This window comes from Lampris incognitus, chromosome 16 (assembly GCF_029633865.1).
Source record: "Lampris incognitus isolate fLamInc1 chromosome 16, fLamInc1.hap2, whole genome shotgun sequence".
Classification (NCBI taxonomy): domain Eukaryota; kingdom Metazoa; phylum Chordata; class Actinopteri; order Lampriformes; family Lampridae; genus Lampris; species Lampris incognitus.
The window spans coordinates 1,585,948-1,605,753 of record NC_079226.1 but is presented as its reverse complement, the minus strand read 5'-3'; the positions used below and the strand labels follow the sequence as shown (position 1 = coordinate 1,605,753).

The 19,806-nt window shown below is 43.5% G+C and overlaps 1 protein-coding gene across 2 annotated transcripts in view; it reads right to left on the bottom strand.

Annotated features, from left to right (window-relative positions):
- baz1a (bromodomain adjacent to zinc finger domain, 1A) overlaps window positions 1–19,806 on the bottom strand; it is a 61,432-nt gene that overhangs the window by 12,499 nt on the left and 29,127 nt on the right. For both annotated transcript variants that reach the window (XM_056295862.1, XM_056295863.1), the window contains exons 11-21: window positions 19,398–19,532; window positions 18,858–18,953; window positions 18,484–18,708; window positions 18,178–18,343; window positions 11,230–11,307; window positions 9,825–9,910; window positions 9,559–9,632; window positions 8,913–9,124; window positions 7,872–8,092; window positions 6,081–6,205; window positions 813–943 (exon numbers count right to left, since the gene is read on the bottom strand). In XM_056295862.1, the coding sequence (XP_056151837.1) occupies window positions 813–943; window positions 6,081–6,205; window positions 7,872–8,092; window positions 8,913–9,124; window positions 9,559–9,632; window positions 9,825–9,910; window positions 11,230–11,307; window positions 18,178–18,343; window positions 18,484–18,708; window positions 18,858–18,953; window positions 19,398–19,532 (1,549 nt within the window). The remainder of the gene's footprint in view (window positions 1–812; window positions 944–6,080; window positions 6,206–7,871; window positions 8,093–8,912; window positions 9,125–9,558; window positions 9,633–9,824; window positions 9,911–11,229; window positions 11,308–18,177; window positions 18,344–18,483; window positions 18,709–18,857; window positions 18,954–19,397; window positions 19,533–19,806) is intronic.

The window sequence follows — 19,806 nt, the reverse complement described above, 5'->3', positions numbered from 1 at the left end:
TATGGTGCCATGATAACCTCTCTCTAAATGTCAATAAGACAAAAGAAATCATTGTTGACTTTGGAAAGATCAGAGGAAATCATATTCCTATTCCCATCAATGGGTCATCTGTTGAAATTGTGGACAATTTTAGATTTCTTGGTTTACACATCCCTAACTGCCTCACATGATCTCTCAACACCAATCACATCCTGAAGAAGGCAAAGCAGAGACTGTATTTTCTGAGGCATCTCAAGAGTTTTGGTATGAGCACCAAAACTCTTACGAACTTTTATGGCAGTACCATGGAGAGTGTGTTGACAAGCTGTATCACGGTGTGGTTTGGCGACCTGACTTATCAGGACTGCAGACTGCTGCAGAGGACTGTAAAGACAGCAGCAAAAATCACTGGCATGAACCTACCAAAACTTCATAATATTTACACCACTCACTGCAAAAGGAAAGCCCAAAACATCATGAAGGACACCAGCCATCCTGCTCATGTTCTGTTCTCACTCCTTCCATCTAAAAAACGTTACCGGAGCATCAAATCACACACCAGCCATCTCGGTAATAGTTTCTTTCCACAGGCAGTCAGGTTGCTGAACAGCTGACCTACCCATATGCACTTTACACTGTTGTGTTATTGTATACTTTGCTATATTGTGTATATAATGTATGAATTCACTGTGTACATTTTTTTTGGGGGGGGGGGTTCCTTGTGTTAAGGCAGAGAGAGCCAGAGCACAAAAATGTCATTTTATTGTAAATACATATGACAATAAAGTTGAACTTGAACCTGAACTCTCTGTCATCCCTCCATGTCTCTATACCTGTCTTTGGCTCTCAATTGAGTGGCGTCTGTCTCCATCTGCTCCAGTCCTCCATTCTCTCTCCCCTCAGCAGACAGCAACTCATAGTGACCTCCTTCTAATGCTTCCCTCCATTCAGCCCTGTCCATCACCTAGACAGACATCCAGCCAGCAAGAAGCAGAAAGACAGACAAACAGTCAGACAAACAGAAACTGAGTGAGAAAATTATTAAAAGAAAAACCAGACTTCCGGTGGTGTGATGAGTGGGGAGGCGGAAGATTTTAGAACTCCCTGCCAATTGTTCAATAATTCAATAAAACAACGGTGCTTTTGTATCTACACCACCCATTTTTTTCAGTTGGGAAAAAATTATCTTTTTGGCAGCATTTTATTTTACTACTACGTCTTTTAGTACTACATTATACCTATGCACTAAAGATCGACCGATTATCGGTATGGCCAATTATCGGCTTACCTATTTGTAATTTTTCATATTATCGTTATCGGCATATTTTTTATCGGCCAACCGATTAAAAAAAAGTCTGCTGCGCAACACATGCGGTTCCAACGCAGCCTTCACTCTCCCGAAACACAATACGACACTCACTTCAACAACACAAAACACAGAAGAGAAGCATCCAGGAGTCGGACCAATTTTCTAAGGAAAGAGGAGCATGCCAGATGCCATAAAACCCACTCAGTTGGTAAGAAAAGCATGCCATAATGTTAGTTACAAAACTCACTCCGTAACGTTAGTTTCTCCGTCTCTCTCTCCCTCCCACACACACCAAAGAGCAAAACAGCGGTCCGACATGAACTCAACAACAGGTTGTCAATTCAAACAGAGAACACAATTTCCACTGCCGCGCTCCAACCTTCAAATGTAACTAGGCCAAAAGAAAAAAGCTAATGTGTGATATTTTACTTACATTCAGTGTTATTGTCAGTGTTGTGCATGAACGTGTTGCTAAAAGAGTGGTGGTCATTAAACATGGTGTGATGTACAACATAATGATGTCATATACAACATCATTAACCCCAGACGATGATGTCAGGTGGTAACGTGTTGCTAAAAGAGTGGCGGTCATTACACGTGGTGTCATGTACAACATACTGATATCATATACAACATCATTAACCCCAGACGATGATGTCAGGTGGTAACAAGTTGTTGACATAGTAAATGTAATAATAATAATACTGAAACCCTATTAGTGACACACCATGATACGTATGCACCAAAATCAACCCAGATTGAGACCCAACACGTGACAGGTGCAAACAAGCAAAGGCCAGTCTCTTACATATGTTCTGGTCCTGCCTGAAATTAACTCAGTTCTGGCATTCCACTTTTGAGGCCTTGGTTGCTGTTTTATGTTTCCCACTTGAGCTTCCTCCTCTCATGTTCTTGATATATTTTATAACTCCATTATAATTAGGTTGTCCTCTTTCTATGTTGTATTGTGTAAACTGTGTAAACACAACATCATTGCATGTTGTGCGTCTGGGGAGAGAGATCCTCCTCTGGTGCTCTCCTTGAGCTTTCTTCCTAATTTCTCTCCCTGTTAAAGGGTTTTAGGGAGTTGTTCCTTATCTTGTTCAAGAACAAGGGCGATGTGCAGAACTGTAGCAACTACAGAGGTATAAAGTTGATCAGCCACAGCATGAAGATTTGGGAAAGAGTAATAGAAGCTAGGTTAAGAGGAGGAGAGGTGATGATCAGCGAGCAGCAGTATGGCTTCATGCCATGAAAGAGCACCACAGATGTGATGTTTGCTTTGAGAATATTGATGGAGAAGTATAGAGAAGGCCAGAAGGAGTTACATTGTGTCTTTGTAGATTTGGAGAAAGCAAATGACAGGGTGCCGAGAGAGGAGGTGTGATATTGTATGAGGAAGTCGGGAGTTGCAGAAAAGTATGTAGGAGTGGTGCAGGATATGTATGAGGGAAGTGTGACAATAGTGAGGTGTGCAGTTGGAATGACAGATGGGTTCAAGGTGGAGGTGGGATTACATCAAGGATCGGCTCTGAGCCCTATCTTGTTTGCAATGGTGATGGACAGGTTGACGGACAAGATCAGGCAGGAGTCTCCATGGACGATGATGCTCGCGGATGACATTGTGATCTGTAGTGAGAGTAGGGTGCAGGTTGAGGAGAGCCTGGAGAGGTGGAGGTATGCACTGGAGACGAGAGGAATGAAAGTCAGTAGGAGCAAGACGGAATACATATGCGTGAATGAGAGGGAGGACAGTGGAATGGTCAGGATGCAAGGAGTGGAGGTGACGAAGGCATACGAGTTTAAATACTTGAGGTCAACTGTCCAAAGTAACGGGGAGTGCAGAAGAGAGGTGAAGAAGAGAGTGCAGGCAGGGTGGAGTGGGTGGAGAAGAGTGTCAGGAGTGATTTGTGACAAAAGGGTACCAGCAAGAGTTAAAGGGAAGGTTTACAAGACGGTTGTGAGACCAGCTATGTTGTATGGTTTGGAGACAGTGGCACTGATGAAAAGACAGGAGGTGGAGCTGGAGGTGGCAGAGTTGAAGACGCTAAGATTTTCACTGGGAGTGATGGAGGAGGACAGGATTAGGAACGAGTATATTAGCGGGACAGTTCAGGTTGGATGGTTTGGAGACAAAGCAAGAGAGGCAAGATTGAGATGGTTTGGACATGTGTGGAGGAGAGATGCTGGGTATATTGGGAGAAGAATGCTGAATATGGAGCTGCCAGGGAAGAGGAGAAGAGGAAGGCCAAAGAGGAGGTTTATGGATGTGGTGAGGGTGGACATGCAGGTGGCTGGTGTGACAGAGGAAGACGCAGAAGACAGGAAGAAATGGAAACGGATGATCTGCTGTAGCGACCCCTAACAGGAGCAGCCAAAAGTAGTAGTATTAGTTCCTTATCCGATGCGAGGGTCTAAGGACAGGATGTTGTGTTGCTGTAAAGCCCCCTGAGGCACATTTGTCATATTGGTCTATACAAATAAAATGGACTTGACTTGAGTGCCACCTTTGGGATCCTTCCAGTTGGTGCACATTTAAATGCTACTCAGGGAAAGCTGTTGGCCTACACCAATACATTAGCTTGGAGATGGATATTGTTCACATGGAAGGAGGCTTCTCCTCCTACTTCCACATGTTGGATGCAGAGGTTTGTCAGTCACTGAAATGAGAAAAGATCAGATATTCCATGAGAGGACCTATATCCAACTTCCACTCGACATGGAAGCCCTTTTTAGACTTTGTGGAGGAGTTAGATGCTCGGTTGGTGGACTTGCAATCTAGTTCTCGACCCTTTCTCTTCTATTCTCCCTTTTGCTTATTTACAGTGCATCCGGAAAGTATACGCATCCCTTCACTTTCCCCACATTTTGTTATGTTACAGCCTTATTCCAAAATGGATTAAATTCCTTTTTTTCTCATCAATCTACATACAATATCCCATAATGACAAAGCGAAAAAGGTTTTGTAGAAATTTTTGCAAATTTATTAAAAATAAAAAACTGAAATATTGCATGTACATAAGAATTCACACCCTTTACTCAGTACTTGGTTGAGGCACCCTTGGCAGCGATTACAGCCTCAAGTCTTCTTGGGTATGAAGCTACAAGCTTGGCACACCTATATTTGGAGTATTTCTCCCATTCTTCTCTGCAGATCCTCTCGAGCTCTGTAAGGTTAGATGGGGAGTGTCGCTGCACAGCTATTTTCAGGTCTTTCCAGAGATGTTTAATGGGGTTCAAGTCTGGGCTCTGGCTGGGCCACTCAAGGACATTCACAGACTTGTCCCGAAGCCACTCCTTCGTTGTCTTGGCTGTGTGCTTAGGGTCATTGACGTGTTGAAAGGTAAACCTTCACCCCAGTCTGGGGTCCTGAGCGCTCTGGAGCAGGTTTTCATCAAGGATCTCTCTGTACTTTGCTCCATTCATCTTTCCCTCGATCCTGACTAGTCTCCCAGTTCCTGCCGCTGAAGAACATCCCCACAGCATGATGCTGCCACCACCATGCTTCACTGTAGGGATGGTATTAGCAAGGTGATGAGAGGTGCCTGGTTTCCTCCAGACGTGACGTTTGGCATTCAGGCCAAAGAGTTCAATCTTGGTTTCATCAGACCAGAGAATCTTGTTTCTCATGGTCTGAGAGTCCTTTGGGTACTTTCTGGCAAACTCCAAGCGGGCTGTCAAGTGCCTTTTACTGAGCAGAGGCTTCTGTCTGGCCACTCTACCATAAAGGCCTGATTGGTGGAGTGCTGCAGAGATGGTTGTCCTTCTGGAAGGTTCTCCCATCGCCACAGAGGAACACTGGAGCTCTGTCAGAGTGACCATCGGGTTCTTGGTCACCTCCCTGACAAAGGTCCTTCTCCCCCTATTGCTCAGTTTGGCTGGGCGGCCAGCTCTAGGAAGAGTCCTGGTGGATCCAAACTTCTTCCATGTATGAATGATGGCGACCACTGTGCTCTTCAGGACCTTCAAAGCTGTAGACATTTTTTTGTACCCCTTCCCCAGATCTGTGCCTCGATACAATCCTGTCTCGGAGGTCCACAGACAATTCCTTTGACTTCATGGCTTGGTTTCTGCTCTGACATCCACTGTCAACAGTGTGACCTTATATAGACAGGTGTGTGCCTTTCCAAATCATGTCCAATCAATTGAATTTACTACAGGTGGACTCCAATCAAGATGTAGAAATATCTGAAGGATGATCAGTGGAAACAGGATGAACCTGAGCTCAATTTTGAGTCTCATAGCAAAGGGTGTGAATACTTAAGTACATGCAATATTTCAGTTTTTATTTTTAATAAATTTGCAAAAATTTCTACAAAACCTTTTTCGCTTTGTCATTATGGGACATTGTGTGTAGGCTGATGAGAAAAAAAAAAGGAATTTAATAAATTTTGGAATAAGGCTGTAACATAACAAAATGTGGGGAAAGTGAAGGGGTGTGAATACTTTCCGGATGCACTGTATTTACTTTTTTTTTTGGTTAATTTTCCCTTTTGTTTTGTTCATCTATCTTACGCTTGTTACTGGTTTACTTTGTTAGTTTTTTATGGTTTAATTTTATTCATGTTATTTTTGGTGGCATGCCAGATGGGTGGGAGTGTGGTGGGGGATGTTGTATGGGTCTGTGAGGAGGGTGGATGGGCAGTGGGTTGAGGTTGTAGTTGTATTTTGAAAAGTTGAAAATATAACTTCAAAAAAAAAAAAGAAAGAAAAGAAACAATACTTCCATGTTCACAACTAGAGTCTTTCTATTTTTTATTGACTGTGTGTGTGTGTGTGTGTGTGTACACACCTTGAGTGTCCCCAGTGTCCCCTGATAAATCCTGTCCTCCACGTCAAGCAGGAGGTCTCGCAGCCTGGTCTCCATGAAGCTCTCAGCGGCGGCAGATGTCTGTGGGCTGGAGGCGGAGGTTTGACCTGGCCAACAGAACAGACAGTCATGAAACATATATTTCGCCAGGACACTGACCCCCCCCTCGGGACACAGTCCCACTGACCCCCCCGATGTAGACCATTCAGAAGTCAAATTTAAGACCTTTTTAAGACATTTTAAGACCATAAAAATTGAAATTTAAGACCTACACGACACATTACCAAAAAAATATTTAAACCAAAGAAATTCTGAAAAAATCATTTTATTTCAATGAATTCAGTCATTGGCCTTCCACACCCAACAACGTCTACAACTCAACTGAACAACGTCAACGTCAACTGAACGTCTACAGCTCAACAGCCGTGTCACGTGTCCAAAATGACAAAATGAAAACAGGCTAAAACAAACTTAGAAGAGAACGTCTTCGCGATTACTAAGTCAGGAGATCGCTAATCTCACTGTTGCTATTAAATTAATGGTGTTTTGACACCGTGTGAAGTATCCAAAGCACCTCGGCTTTTGATGTGTCAGTCGATCCAAAAGTACCCCGAAGGTCGTTCGAGGGAGCAGCGATGACATTGCGCTGGATACCGGAGGGACCAGGCATTGAGGAGGATGACGGCGAGGACGGCAGGGGTGCGGCACAAAACTGGCTGATGGGCCGAGTCCACTGAAGGCATTTTTCGGCTAGCTTATGCTTCTCCGCTCTGGCGTGTGACTCTAGCGCCTTCACGCCCAGAGTCCCTAACTGAATAGTTTTGTTTTTTTTTACAAAGTTTGCAGCGAGCCTCGTACTTGCAGCTGGATACCGCTTGTAACCAGCAGCGGAAATCGCTGTGATCTAGCCATGTCTCGTTGAAAGTACACTTCCCCATTTTCTTCAGGGAGGCAAACTTTAACAAACTCTGAGGAGACACAGACGTATTTCGCGGGCAGGTATTGCAGTTATCACGGGATTTGTAGTTTTATCACCGCGTACGTTCCAACACCAATATCCCCCGAATATCCCCCAGAAAGAACTACAACACACCGAACCAACGTTCTTGAGGGCGGCGTCCTTCAAAGAATTTTACTAGAGCTCCGCTTTGTACTCGATACTTTTTTGCTACTTTGTAATAACTTTCCGCGGCCAGCGTTTCTAGAAATGAACGAGGGTAAAATATTTTTTTAGACCTGACCAAATGAAATTTAAGACCTCTGATGAAAATCTGGCCGTTTTTAAGACGTTTTAAGGCCTTCAATTTATAGTTCAGAATTTTAGACTTTTTAAGGACCCGCGGGAACCCTGACTACATTTTAACAATACCAGCAAGTATGTGCGATGACAGGTTTTCATTTACTTTCTAGGAGCTAGTGTTTATTCGGCTTTTAACAGCATTGCATTCATGGTACTTAATTATATTCGACCAAATCACCTTAATTCTATCATCAACTGGACACTACCCATAACCCCCTCCTGCCAGAGCATCTCCTTACCACAGTAACGCCTCTCCTACTTCACATCCATGAACCCTTGGAGCGTTCAGTGTTGTAGTTTAGCAGGACGCTCCTGTGTTATCACTGTGTGTATCAAGCTAACTCCAAGCTTCCTGTTTCACATTCAACAGCCTATCAAGTCCAACTGGCTAGAGGCCAGGAGGTGGCATCTGCTACCTTACAAACAGCCTATCAAATCCAGCTGGTTGGAGGCCAGGAGGTGGTGTCTGCTACCTTGATGGTTGTACTTCTGGACAGCTGTGTTGTTGAGAAGCTGCTGGATGCGATCCCTCTCCAGTAACAGCGCTTCCTTCAGGGCGTTCTCTCTGTGACCTCTTGGGTTCAATGCTTCTATAAGCTGCTCCACCTCTGCCGCGGAGCTAAAGAAAGCCCATCGGTTGGGTCGGTTGACTGGCATGCTGCCGGCGTGGACGGGGGTGGCACTGGCACGGACACTGTACAGGAAGTGTGGAGACAGAGTTATATTTCTTTTTCAAACTCAAACTGTTTAGTTCACATTTACTCATCACAAGCATTCAGACCTGGGAGCTGGCCCATCACGGTCCAGGACTGGTCCAAGTATACAACAGTCAGCCTCCCTTCAGAGACCCTCACGTCACCGGGGCCGCCCCATTTTAATAATAATAACAATCCACTGTTTTACCATCAAAGGGCTGCAACCATAAAGGGTTTGAAAATATGTATGTTGAACACAGTCCCAATACCACACCTGACATATAAAAACCAACACGTGGTTAAGAATCAGTGTACGGGTCAGCGCCTCTCCGTGCACGTTTCTGAAGTATTAACAAAATAGAGAATTGAACAGGTATCTTCTCACCTTTTAACAATCCACAATGGAGAAGATGAAAATGTACAATGCAGCCTCTCAAACTGTGCTTCAACCTGACCGGTCAAGTAAAGTTTAAAACGTTCCGGGGAACTTACACACAGGTCGCTCTTTTTAAACCTACCACAGATCGCTGGGAGCACTGGCGGCCTGGTCGAGTAATATACATCATCATACTTTCTGTAAGGCGCAGACATGTTCTTTTAATTCCTGCTTTTTTTCACGCCTCCCCTGACAATCTTTGGCACTCCCCAGGAGAGGTGGACCTCACACTTTGAAAACCACTGGGTTACTGGGAGCTGACCAGTAAAAGAACAGTCTTATACAGCTGGTTACTGGGAGCTGACCAGTAAAACCACAGTCTTCTACTGCTGGTTACTGGGAGCAGATCAGTACTCAAAGCTTCTGAACTCCGGGTGACCCACCTCTCTCCGGTGTCCTCCTCCATGCTGACCTCCTGAGGAACAGCAGGCTGGGGGAGGAGCATGTCCTCTGTCAGACCAAAATAATCTTCCTCTACAAATAAAGCGCAGGTGGAGGGGAAGAGCCAGTAGCGCCTGTAGAGCCGGTCCCGGCCCAGAGGGAGGATGTAGGTACAGGCTGCCACCTTCTGGATCCGCTCCTGGAGCTCGCGAACCTGGGACACCACGACACGACACACATCGTCCTCAGAAAGACCAACAGACTAAATGTAGACAAGTTAAACAGACAGACTAGGTACAAAGACAGAAGGACAGACTGGAAAGACAAACTAGACAGACAGACAAGAGAGACAGAAGAAGTAGTCAGGCTGAAAGACTAGAGAGACAGAAGTGTTACAGAGAGAGACAGACAGACAAGAGAGACAGAAGAAGTAGTAAGGCTGAAAGACTACAGAGACAGAAGTGTTACAGAGAGACAGACAGACAAGAGAGACAGAAGAAGTAGTCAGGCTGAAAGACTAGAGAGACAGAAGTGTTACAGAGAGAGACAGACAGACTAGAGAGACAAGTTAGAGAGAAAGAGACCAGAGAGAGACAGACAGACTGGAGAGAGAAACTGATTGGACAGACGTGGGTGACGGTGTCTCACCTTGTCCTGTTCTCTCTTCAGTTCCTCGGCGGTGAGGCTGGCGGGGGGGACGGAGGAACTGTGGTTGTTTTTATCTGAGGCAGAGAAAACACATTAGCACAGTAAACTTCCCTACATCTGTACAGACCAGGGCTGTTGTCTTGTTACTTCTGTACACAAGCTGATGTATTGTCCAAACGAGGCTGAATGTAATCTTCAGGTCCTTGCTGTGAAGATTCTCAGATACCTTGTGTTTTCCTCACATGGTGTTTTACACAGTCCGTTACCTTTCTTCCCATTAGAGCTCTGCTCCTCATCCTCAGTGCCAAGCTCCTGGCGAATCTCAGGGCTCATGCAGATGTCCTTAGTACTACTACATGTACATACACACACACACACACACACGCACACACTTGTCTCATTAACAGCGGTCAGCTGGTCCTTCTCTGAGGCCATTTGAAAGATGCCAACAGGTCAAACAAACTTATCATGGCCAAATGTTATAATACCTTCACTTGTTATAATATCTTCACTTATTAACTTGTTATAATACCTTCACTTGTTAACTTGTTATAATAACTTGTTATACCTTCACTTGTTATAGTAAAATAACTTGTCATAATACCATCACTTGTTATAATAACTTGTTATAATAACTTCACTTGTTAATTTGTTATAACTTTTTATATCCTCACTTGTTAACTTGCTTTAATACCTTCACTTGTTAATATGTCTGTGAATGTTCTCATTCATCCAGGTCATGGTTATCCAAAGGAGTTGAATCAAGTGCAACTGGACTTGGTATATATCCGTGAAGACGTTTCGCCTCTCATCCAAGAGGCTTCCTCAGTTCGTGCCTTTCTGACTAGACCAAGCTAGTCTGACTGGCTGCTGATGAGACTCAGAATTTATCCTCTAGGAGTCGTTGTCAGAGCTATTGATATGCATGGCTCTTTGTGATCCGATGTTTACCAACGCCCGTCGCTAACAGAGCCATAGATATGAGTGGCCCTTTTGTGTACCGATGTTATGGCCGCACCTGTCGTTATCAGAGCTATAATAGCTCAATAGCTCTGATAATGACGGGCGCGGCCAATCTGTCCAACATCGGATCACAAAGAGCCACGCATATCAATAGCTCTGACACCGACTCCTAGAGGATAAATTCTGAGTCTCATCACCAGCCAGTCAGACTAGCTTGGTCTAGTCAGAAAGGCACGAACTGAGGAAGCCTCTTGGATGAGAGGCGAAACGTCTTCACGGATATATACCAAGTCCAGTTGCACTTGATTCAATTCCTTTGGACTTCACTTGTTAACTTGTTATAATACCTTCACTTGTTAACTTGTTATAATACCGTCACTTGCTAACTTATTATAATACCTTCGCTTGCTAACTTATTATAATACCTTTGCTTGTTAACTTGTTATAATACCGTCACTTGCTAACTTGTTATAATACCTTTGCTTGTTAACTTGTTATAACTTGTTATAATACCGTCACTTGCTAACTTGTTATAATACCTCCACTTAACTTGTTATAATAACTTGTTATAAGACCATCACTTGTTAACTTGTTATAATACCTTCACTTTAGGATGGAATTAAAGTTACCCACTATTAAAATTCCTTTCAAGTACAGTTTATTTTCTGTCGCCTGTTGACGGTTTGAATTCATGTGATTTTACTCTACCTTCCCTGCTGCTCCTTCACCTTCTCCTTCAGACGGAGCTCCTGCTCCCTCAGCTTCTCCTCCTTGCGCAGGCGAACTCTGGGGGAGAGTTTAAATGTTTACTATGGATGAAGAACAACCATGAATGAAAAACAAAACAAAAACAGCCCGACTCCATCACTTCCCCCACCTCTCCAGACAGCCCTATCAGGAAGTGGATGGAGGACATTACTGATGAAGCAATGCTGGAAAGTGTAGACGTGGTGTTGTTAACTGAAATATGGATGAAGGATGTCCTTCTGCCCTGAAGTTGAACTCTGTCGACTCTGAAGGCGCTCTTGCCTTCACTGATTACTTGGGCTCCACATTGGCGAGTAACAGACAACAAAATGTCATATCTCATACTGACACCAGGAAGCTGTGGAGCTGCGCCTCACAGCTTAGCAGGTTAACAAGTGTGGACTAGCCAGCTACAAGTCTGCTGTCTGCTATGGCTAGTCCATCTGGGGCGCTCACGCTACCTGTGCAACTGGGGGGCAGCTTGTTTACTCTGTTTGCTGAATGTTTGTCTACTGTTAATGCGCAACATGCACCTTTTTAACTTTTATCGCCTTGGAGCTGATGTGGAAGTGATTTTAATCATGAGGGGAGTCTACTTGGGGGTCTTTGCTGCACTTGGTTTCTTTTAAGCTGATTTGCCTGTGGACACCATGATGGCAGTGGCGAGACTGTTAACATGATCACCTACAGCCTTGAGTTACTCCTTGCTTTTTGACCACTGGCACTAAGTGACAATCTTTTATACATTCCCTGGTCGGTCACTACGAAGCAGTAGCTTGAATGCTGCAGTAAGCAGAACATTGTCCAAAAAGCACCGGAGGAAGAACGGAAGGAGGGGAGGTGTTCAATGCAGACATAGACTAAGTGACAGACGCCAGCTCCCACCGCTGCCAACTATTCTTCTCTCGAACGTACAATCCATTCGCAACAAGATGGATGAACTGGGGACTTACGCCAGATCTGACCATGATTTTAGAGAAACATGCCTGCTGGCTTTTACTGAGACGTGGCCGGGAGACACGGATCGCAACGAGGATCTACACATAAGCAGTTTTGGGTACCCTGTTCAAATGGATCGGTCGCCTCTCATTACAAATAAACCCACCGAAGGCAGTGTATGCTGTTTTATGAGAGGTACTGTAACACTGTTGTGGTCCAGGAGAAAATTTGCACTCCCAACCTTGAGCTGTGGTCCATCTCATTTCACCCCTTCTACCTGCCGAGGGAGTTTCCCCAGCTCTTCTTCACCCTTGTTTACATTCATCCGTGGGCGAACGTCTCTTCAGCCACTCAGCTGATCACAGAGGTGACCAACAGACTGGAAGCTCTTTCACCTGACACGCCAAAATGTATTCTAGGAGAGAGGTATTCAAGTAAAATTCAAAGAGGTCAAGTTAAATAAAATGGCCTCAAGCCAAGGTCCGGTGGTGATGCATGTGTTTTTTATGCCCTCGATTTCACAGATATGTGTTTCCTTGCTCCTTGCGTATTCCTATCAAATGATTGCCCTTGCTGTGTTACTGTGCGATACTCATATGAAGTTGAGTATGCTATCATTCCCTTCGGCTGTATGATCAACAACTGACTTTCAAATTAAATAAATAAAGTACATTTCAATAATATTTCAACAATATTTATTGTCAGTTTTCACATTTAACTGGAGGGATTATAAATAACAAGTAGGCTACTATAAACAAATATAATTTTCTCATTTCAAGTAAAATCAGGGCTGCATTTAAAAATAAAATACATAAAGAGTTTTCGAAAAATGTGCATCTTAAAATAAAGTGCTTAATTTTAGAAAAATGAAATAAAAAGTGTAGCCTGAGTTTCCCTGTTTCTTCTTTTTTTGTTAACTCCATTTCACATCTTAACAGTCTCAACCAAATTTATAATAAACAATCTCAACACATCTTAACAATTGGACTACTTTAACACCTCCTTTTCTCTGTCTTTCCCTCTTGTATCCCACTCCCCCCACTTTCTGTTGTTCAGTGAGAGAATTGAGCTCTAGCTTGTACTGCCAGGATTTTAAATCTGGGCTGGAATGGTGTCAGGGCCACTCTCATACACATGTGTAGATGCTCATTGGTGAGCCTGGAACAATATTTGGTTTTAATAATGTTCATAGTGGAGAAAGTTGCCTCACAGCTGTATGTGGAGCCAAACATGGTCAAGATGTACAGTGCTACTTTCTCAGACCTGGGAAAGCCGTCTCCGAGACCATTTGGAGCCAGAAAGTGGCAGGGTCAGTTCCTCCAAAATGCTCTTTCAGGGCCACATCTGTTTGGAGATCGACCAGTTGCATCTGGAGAGGTTCAGCATTTGCCCACTTGAAGTGCTGTGTGACTTCCTTTGAGAACCCACTGACATCTGTGATGAGGAATGGATTCTGAATGAACAGGGCGAGCTGCTGTCCCAAGGCTGAAGCTGTCAAAACGTTTGCTGAAGTTTACAATCAGTTTGTCAACAAAGTCAACAAAAGAAGATACATCTCTCTTACCCTGAACCTGTTCCTGCACTGTTGGGAAGTGTCCACAGTCTCCCTGCAGGTGTCCTTCGAACACTTCAAGTTTCCTCTGGAAGGAGCGGACAGCGGTCATCAGGTCACAAACTGAATTGCCCTTGCCCTGTAGCTTTAAATTCAGTTCATTCAGGTGTGAAGTGATATCAACCAAAAAAGCCACAATATCCATCTTCTTCTCATCTTCTAAAAAGACAGAAAATGGTGTTGCCTTCTGGTTCTTTACCTGTGCCAAGAAAGTTGCAATTTCCGTTCGGATAGACCAAAAGTGCTCCAACACCCTGCCTTTGCTAAGCCATCTGACATCGTTGTGCATCAGAAGGTCATCAGCATTTGCATCAACTTCTCTGAGGAATTCCTTGAGCATGTGATGCCGATAGGAAGAGGACACCCTGAGAAAGTTGATCATTGTGTTCATCACCTCAGCATACTCGTCTGACAGGGTGGAGCACAGGACCGATTGATGAATTATGCAATGGTAAGAGATGAGCTCAGGATTGTCCTCTTTCATTCTTGCCATGACTCCTTTCTCTCTACCTACCATGGCAAGGGCTCCATCTGCGGTTATTGAAACCACTTGTTTAGGCCCTATTCCTCTCTTCATTAACATCTCCTTTATGGCCAGGTAGATGTCCTCTCCTCTTGTACTGGTCTGAAGGGGTGTTACACCTAACAGGTCTTCACAGAACTCTCCATTCTCCTTACATGCCCACACATGGTGCCTCATGAATTGCTTCATCCAGCTGTGCTAGCATATCCTCTGATCCTCTGTTAACATTTCACTTTTTTTTGTGGCTGATGATGCTGACATCGGTATTTGCTTGATTTTTTACACACAACTCTTCTTTTTGTTTTCCCTCGAGTAAGGTTTTAGTTACTGCATTCATGCACTCCTTCACAACGACTCCATCAGTAAATGGTTTCTTGTGTTGACCCAAAATCCAAGCAACTCTCAGGGAACATTCGTTAGCATGTTGTTGGGCAGTGAATGGGTTAGGATCCTTGTGGCTCGATCATATTGGCCTCTTAGATTGTGTATTTTCTGTGCACTTAGTTCTGATTTCAGCGGGTTTGCTCAAAAGCTTTGTGCTTTGTCTCATAGTGGCGCTTCATGTTCCCACTTTTAATAATCGTCATGGTCTCGGAGCATATGTGAGACACAGGTTTTGAACTGCCTGTGGGAAGAATGAACATGTACCAGTCTGTCGATTCTTGATTGAAAGCCCTATTTTCGCTGTCTACTTTTCTTATTTTCGAGCATGCCATGTGAAATTATTCTTCTTTTATCTGACTCACTTCTCTGTTCTCTCCAACTGTCTCGTCTTGTCTCTCCTGTCTCACTCACTGATTGACTTGGAATGCAGATTTGACCAGCTAATAGCATCACGTGAGATGATAAATCAGTACCTTAAATGCTAGAAAAGCTGAGCAGGTTAAAATAGTAAAGCTCTCATTACAGTAGTATTTCTCAATAATTTCTCGTTTTGGACTCGGTCTGGATAGGACAGCTTCTGGGTCCTATTCTAGGAGATTTCAATCACTGCCAGGTACATAAGTCACTGAAAACATATGAACAGTATATACCTGTACAACTACCAAGAAGAACTCCGCTATTGACCTGCGCTATGGCTCAGTGCCTGGCGCTTTCAGATCTCTGCCTAGGCCTCCCTTTGGAGCATCTTACCACAACAGTGTACTTCTTCTGCTGATCTACAAGCCCATCTGTAAACAACAAGAGAAATACTAAAAACAGTGACATGCTGGAGGGAAAACAGCATTGCCAGCTTACAAGCTCACTTTGACTTACAGATTGGGGTGTCTTCTATAGCTCCTGGTCTGACTTAAATGAACTGGCACAAACTGTTTCTTCCTACATACCCTTCTGTGTGGACTTCAATATTCCCTGTAAAAATTACTGTCTTCCCTAATAACAAACCATGGGTTACTAAAGAACTTAAAAATGGCATCAACAAGAAGAAATGCATTTTTTTATACAGGGACTAGCCAGGAAAAGAAGGAAATTGCCAAAGAAGCAAGGAATGAGATAAGAAAAGCTAAAAGAATGTATGAGGATAGGATGGAGCACAAGCACAGCAGCGGTGATCTGCAGGCAGCTTGGAGGAGAATTAAATCTGTCCTCAATCACTCAGACAGGAAACCTCTTAAAATTGAGGGAACAAACTAGACTGATCTCCCAAATATATTTAACGACTTTTATTCCGTCTTTGAAAAACACAACTTTTCTGAAAACATCTCTGGCCTTAGACAGTCTCTGTCTTCTGACTGTGATATTGTCATCACTCAGGAATGTGTTAGTGATCTTTTATAATGGCTAAACCTCAAGAATGCCCCTGATCCAGATCACATTTTTGGACGCACCTTGCGATAATGTGCTGACCAGCTTAGCGGTGTCCTCCACCATATCTTCCAGATGTCAGTTGACTGTAAGCAAAACCCTGCTATCTGGAAATCCTCTACTGTGATACCTGTCCCAAAGAACACCAATACTAGGCAACTTAATGATTTTAGACCAGTCGCACTAACATCGTTAGTAATGAACATTTTAGAAAATTGTTAAAAACCTTGTTTTGTTACCTGTGGATGAAAAACTTGATCCACTGTAATTTGCTTACCAGGCAGGGAGAGGTGTGGAGGATGCAAAACTTTTTATACATAATAACCTGTATAAGCACTTGGAAAAGCCGCAAGCCCATGCCAAGCTTTTGTTTGCTGACTTTTCATCAGCATTCAATATGATGGCGCACATCTTTTAATAGATCAGAATACTCTATTCATACCCGAGGGGAAATGATATAGATAGGTGATGAGATTGATGAGATAGGTTGTTATATGATTTTAATTTGCCTCATCAGCTTGTGTTATGGATCTTGAGACTTCTTGACTGACAGAGAGCAGAAGGTGTCTGTAAATGGCTATCTCTCAGACTCTGTAGCTAGGGCCACAGGCTCACCACAAGGATGCCTCCTTTCACCCTTTTTATTATGTACACTGATGGATGCAGGAGCAATCAGCAGGGTAGCTATTTGGTCAAATTTTCTGACAACGCTGCATTGCTGACCCTCCTCCGAGGTTCAGAATCAGTCCATGGCAATGCGCTCACTGATTTTATTTCTTGGTGTGATAAAAACTTCTTGGAATTAAATGTTTCTAAATCCAAGGAATTGATTATTGATTTTAGACGTAGCAGAGATGCAGCCAAAGAGTGCATCATACATAATGAAAGTGTGTAAATGGTTACATCATACAAATAATTGGGCACTATCATCAATGAGCACCTTAAATTAGATGTGAACACTGAGGCTATTGTGAAACAGGGGCAACAGAGAATTCAGCTTCTCCGTAAACTAAATTCCTTTTCTGTCAGTCCTGTCATTCTCTTTCGCTTTTATCAATCTTGTATTGAGAGTCTTCAGAGTTTTTCTTTTACCTGCTAGTTTCACAGCCTCACGGTAAAACACAGAAACAGCCTGAACAGCATTGTTAAAATCTGTTCTAAGATCAGCAGAGTGAAACAAAAAGATCTGAATTCTTTTTGCAACCAACAAATCCTCCAGAAAGCAGCAAGTATTTTGGCTTCTTCTGGACAAGTTCTAACAAGTGAATTTTCTCTGTTGCCATCAAGGTGTTATTATGTTTTACCTGCTTGTAAAACTACCTGTTATTCTAAATCATTCATTCCCTCTGCAAATTGACTGATAAATGCTTCTTAGTTTTTTTTTTAATCTGATCATTTTATTGTGTTTACTAAGTTTATCTAGCCAATCAATATCATTAAGTACTTATAGATTTTATTCCACAGTTAGCTCCCTGGAATGTTATTTATTGTTTGTGTTATTTGTTTGTCGGGAAGTTACTATGTTTTGTGTACAATAAGCTGCTCCAAACAAATTGTCTGTATTGTATTGAGTTGTTAACTAGAGATGTGCTGGTACTTTCCAGGTGGTTTCCATGACTAGAAACTTAATATACAATTTCCAGGTTTCCAGGAGGTGTGGGAGAAACCATACTTCAGTGGAAGAGCCAATTTACCATCTGACTTTATAAAAAGAATAGACAATAGAAATTCTTGATTAATCGCCGTGGAAAGACTCATTCATTCAACTATGATGAGGAGTGGGGTCTTGGTCAGAGGAGCTGGCAGGGTATCTGATACCAAACACCGCCATGTCTTTAGATGTGGCAGAGACCAACACGAACATAGGAGAACATGCTAACTCCATGCAGGGAGAAACCAGACCAAGACTCATGCCAGAACCTTTCTTACAAGGAGACGGTACTGAACACAAACCAAAACAAGAGCTGAATATAGTGTATATGTGTGTATATTTTTTTAATGATGATGATGATGGTTTGTGTATACACACCTGTGTGCTGCTTCCTCTCTCTCTCTGCGGTGTTGTTCAGCCTTGATATCTCGGAGTTCATGTCTGGCGGCTCTCTGCTCTTCAGCGCTGTCTTCTATCAGTTCTCTAGTTGCTACCAGAGTCAGCAGCTTCCCACACAGGGCATGGAGAATCTTCAGCTTGTCCTCTGAACACACAAAACTCACACTTCATTCAAATATATCAAAGCTCCAACCTGTGAACTGACTGGAAGTAAATGAGTCAAGTGATTTCTGTTGGGAAGCTCATGAGGGGAGTATTTAGTTTAAAGGAAATAATGTGGCTGACCTGGGTTCAGGTCGTACACAGTGGTACTTGTAAGTTTCTTCAGCAGTGCAGGATCCTCCAATCGCAGCTCCACACAGGGGTCATCAGTCAACACGAACCCGCCCTGCTTCTGGTAGCGGAACTTTGCGTTGCTGTGGTTACAATCAGCACCTGATGCCAGGATGTGAAGACGCAGGATCTCTGACAGAGTACAGCTGTCAAGATCCAACTGCTTCAGACTGCAGCCTATAACACACACAACTCCATGTAAGACCCTAATATGTGTGTGTGTGTGTGCGCGCGCACGCACATGTATGTGAAGTTTTATGAAATGTGTATGTTAAGTGTGTGGATTGTGCATGTGGAGCATGTGTGTGTGTGTGTGTGTGTCTTACCCTGGTGGAGTTGCGGCCAGGCAGCAGCCAGCGAGGCCACAGCGCTGATTGCAGACTGGGTTGGGTCAGTGTCATCATCCAGAACCTCAGACAGTTCTACAGGATACAGAAGCAGTTTACCCTCACACATACTTCCATACAGACGCCTGTCTGTCATACGCACACCTTGATATAGACACCCGTCTGTCATACACACCCCTTCATATAATTGCCTGTCAGTGTGTGACTTCATCGTAAGGATGAGCAGTGTGACATAAAATTCATTTTCATAGCTTTTCATAGTGCTTTGGCAGCAGAAAATGAGGGACTCACAGGTAGAAACACTGCTTAGCTTTCTGAAAAAAGTCATTTTTTACAAGCTTTACTCACAGTATTTCCAGCAAGGGCTGGCCTTTTTTTCTTTCACAACTTTGATAGTAACCATTTACACATCACTGCAATAAAACAATTTTGTAACATGTCCACTAGTATACAGTCCACCACTGACTACGATGCAAACATACACATAGTACTGTGTGTGTGTGCACACACATACGTTACCTTCAGCCAACTGCTCTTTAGCAACCTCCTCCTGTTCTTCAGCCTGAGCCAGGAAAATGGCTGTCAGGAAGAAGAAGAGCAGCTCACAGAGCGGGCCCTCCGGGTCACAACCAACCAATGCTTCTTCCAGAACCTCTGGAGAGATGAGCAGTACACCGTTACAAACTCACACAGCACAGTCTCTGGGACAGGCCTTGTATTTCACAGTACCCATACTGGGTTTACTACGGCCATGGCAGGAACCAGTACCAGTTCCAAGCTGTTTCCATAATGGACCTGCTGTAGCTATGGTACAGTACCAACGCACTCTGGTTTTGTGTGGTAACACTTGAAAGAGGTCCAGGATGAAATGTGTGGGTCCCCCTTCAGCTTATGGTTACCATTAACCAAACCTATCACAACTTAGAAT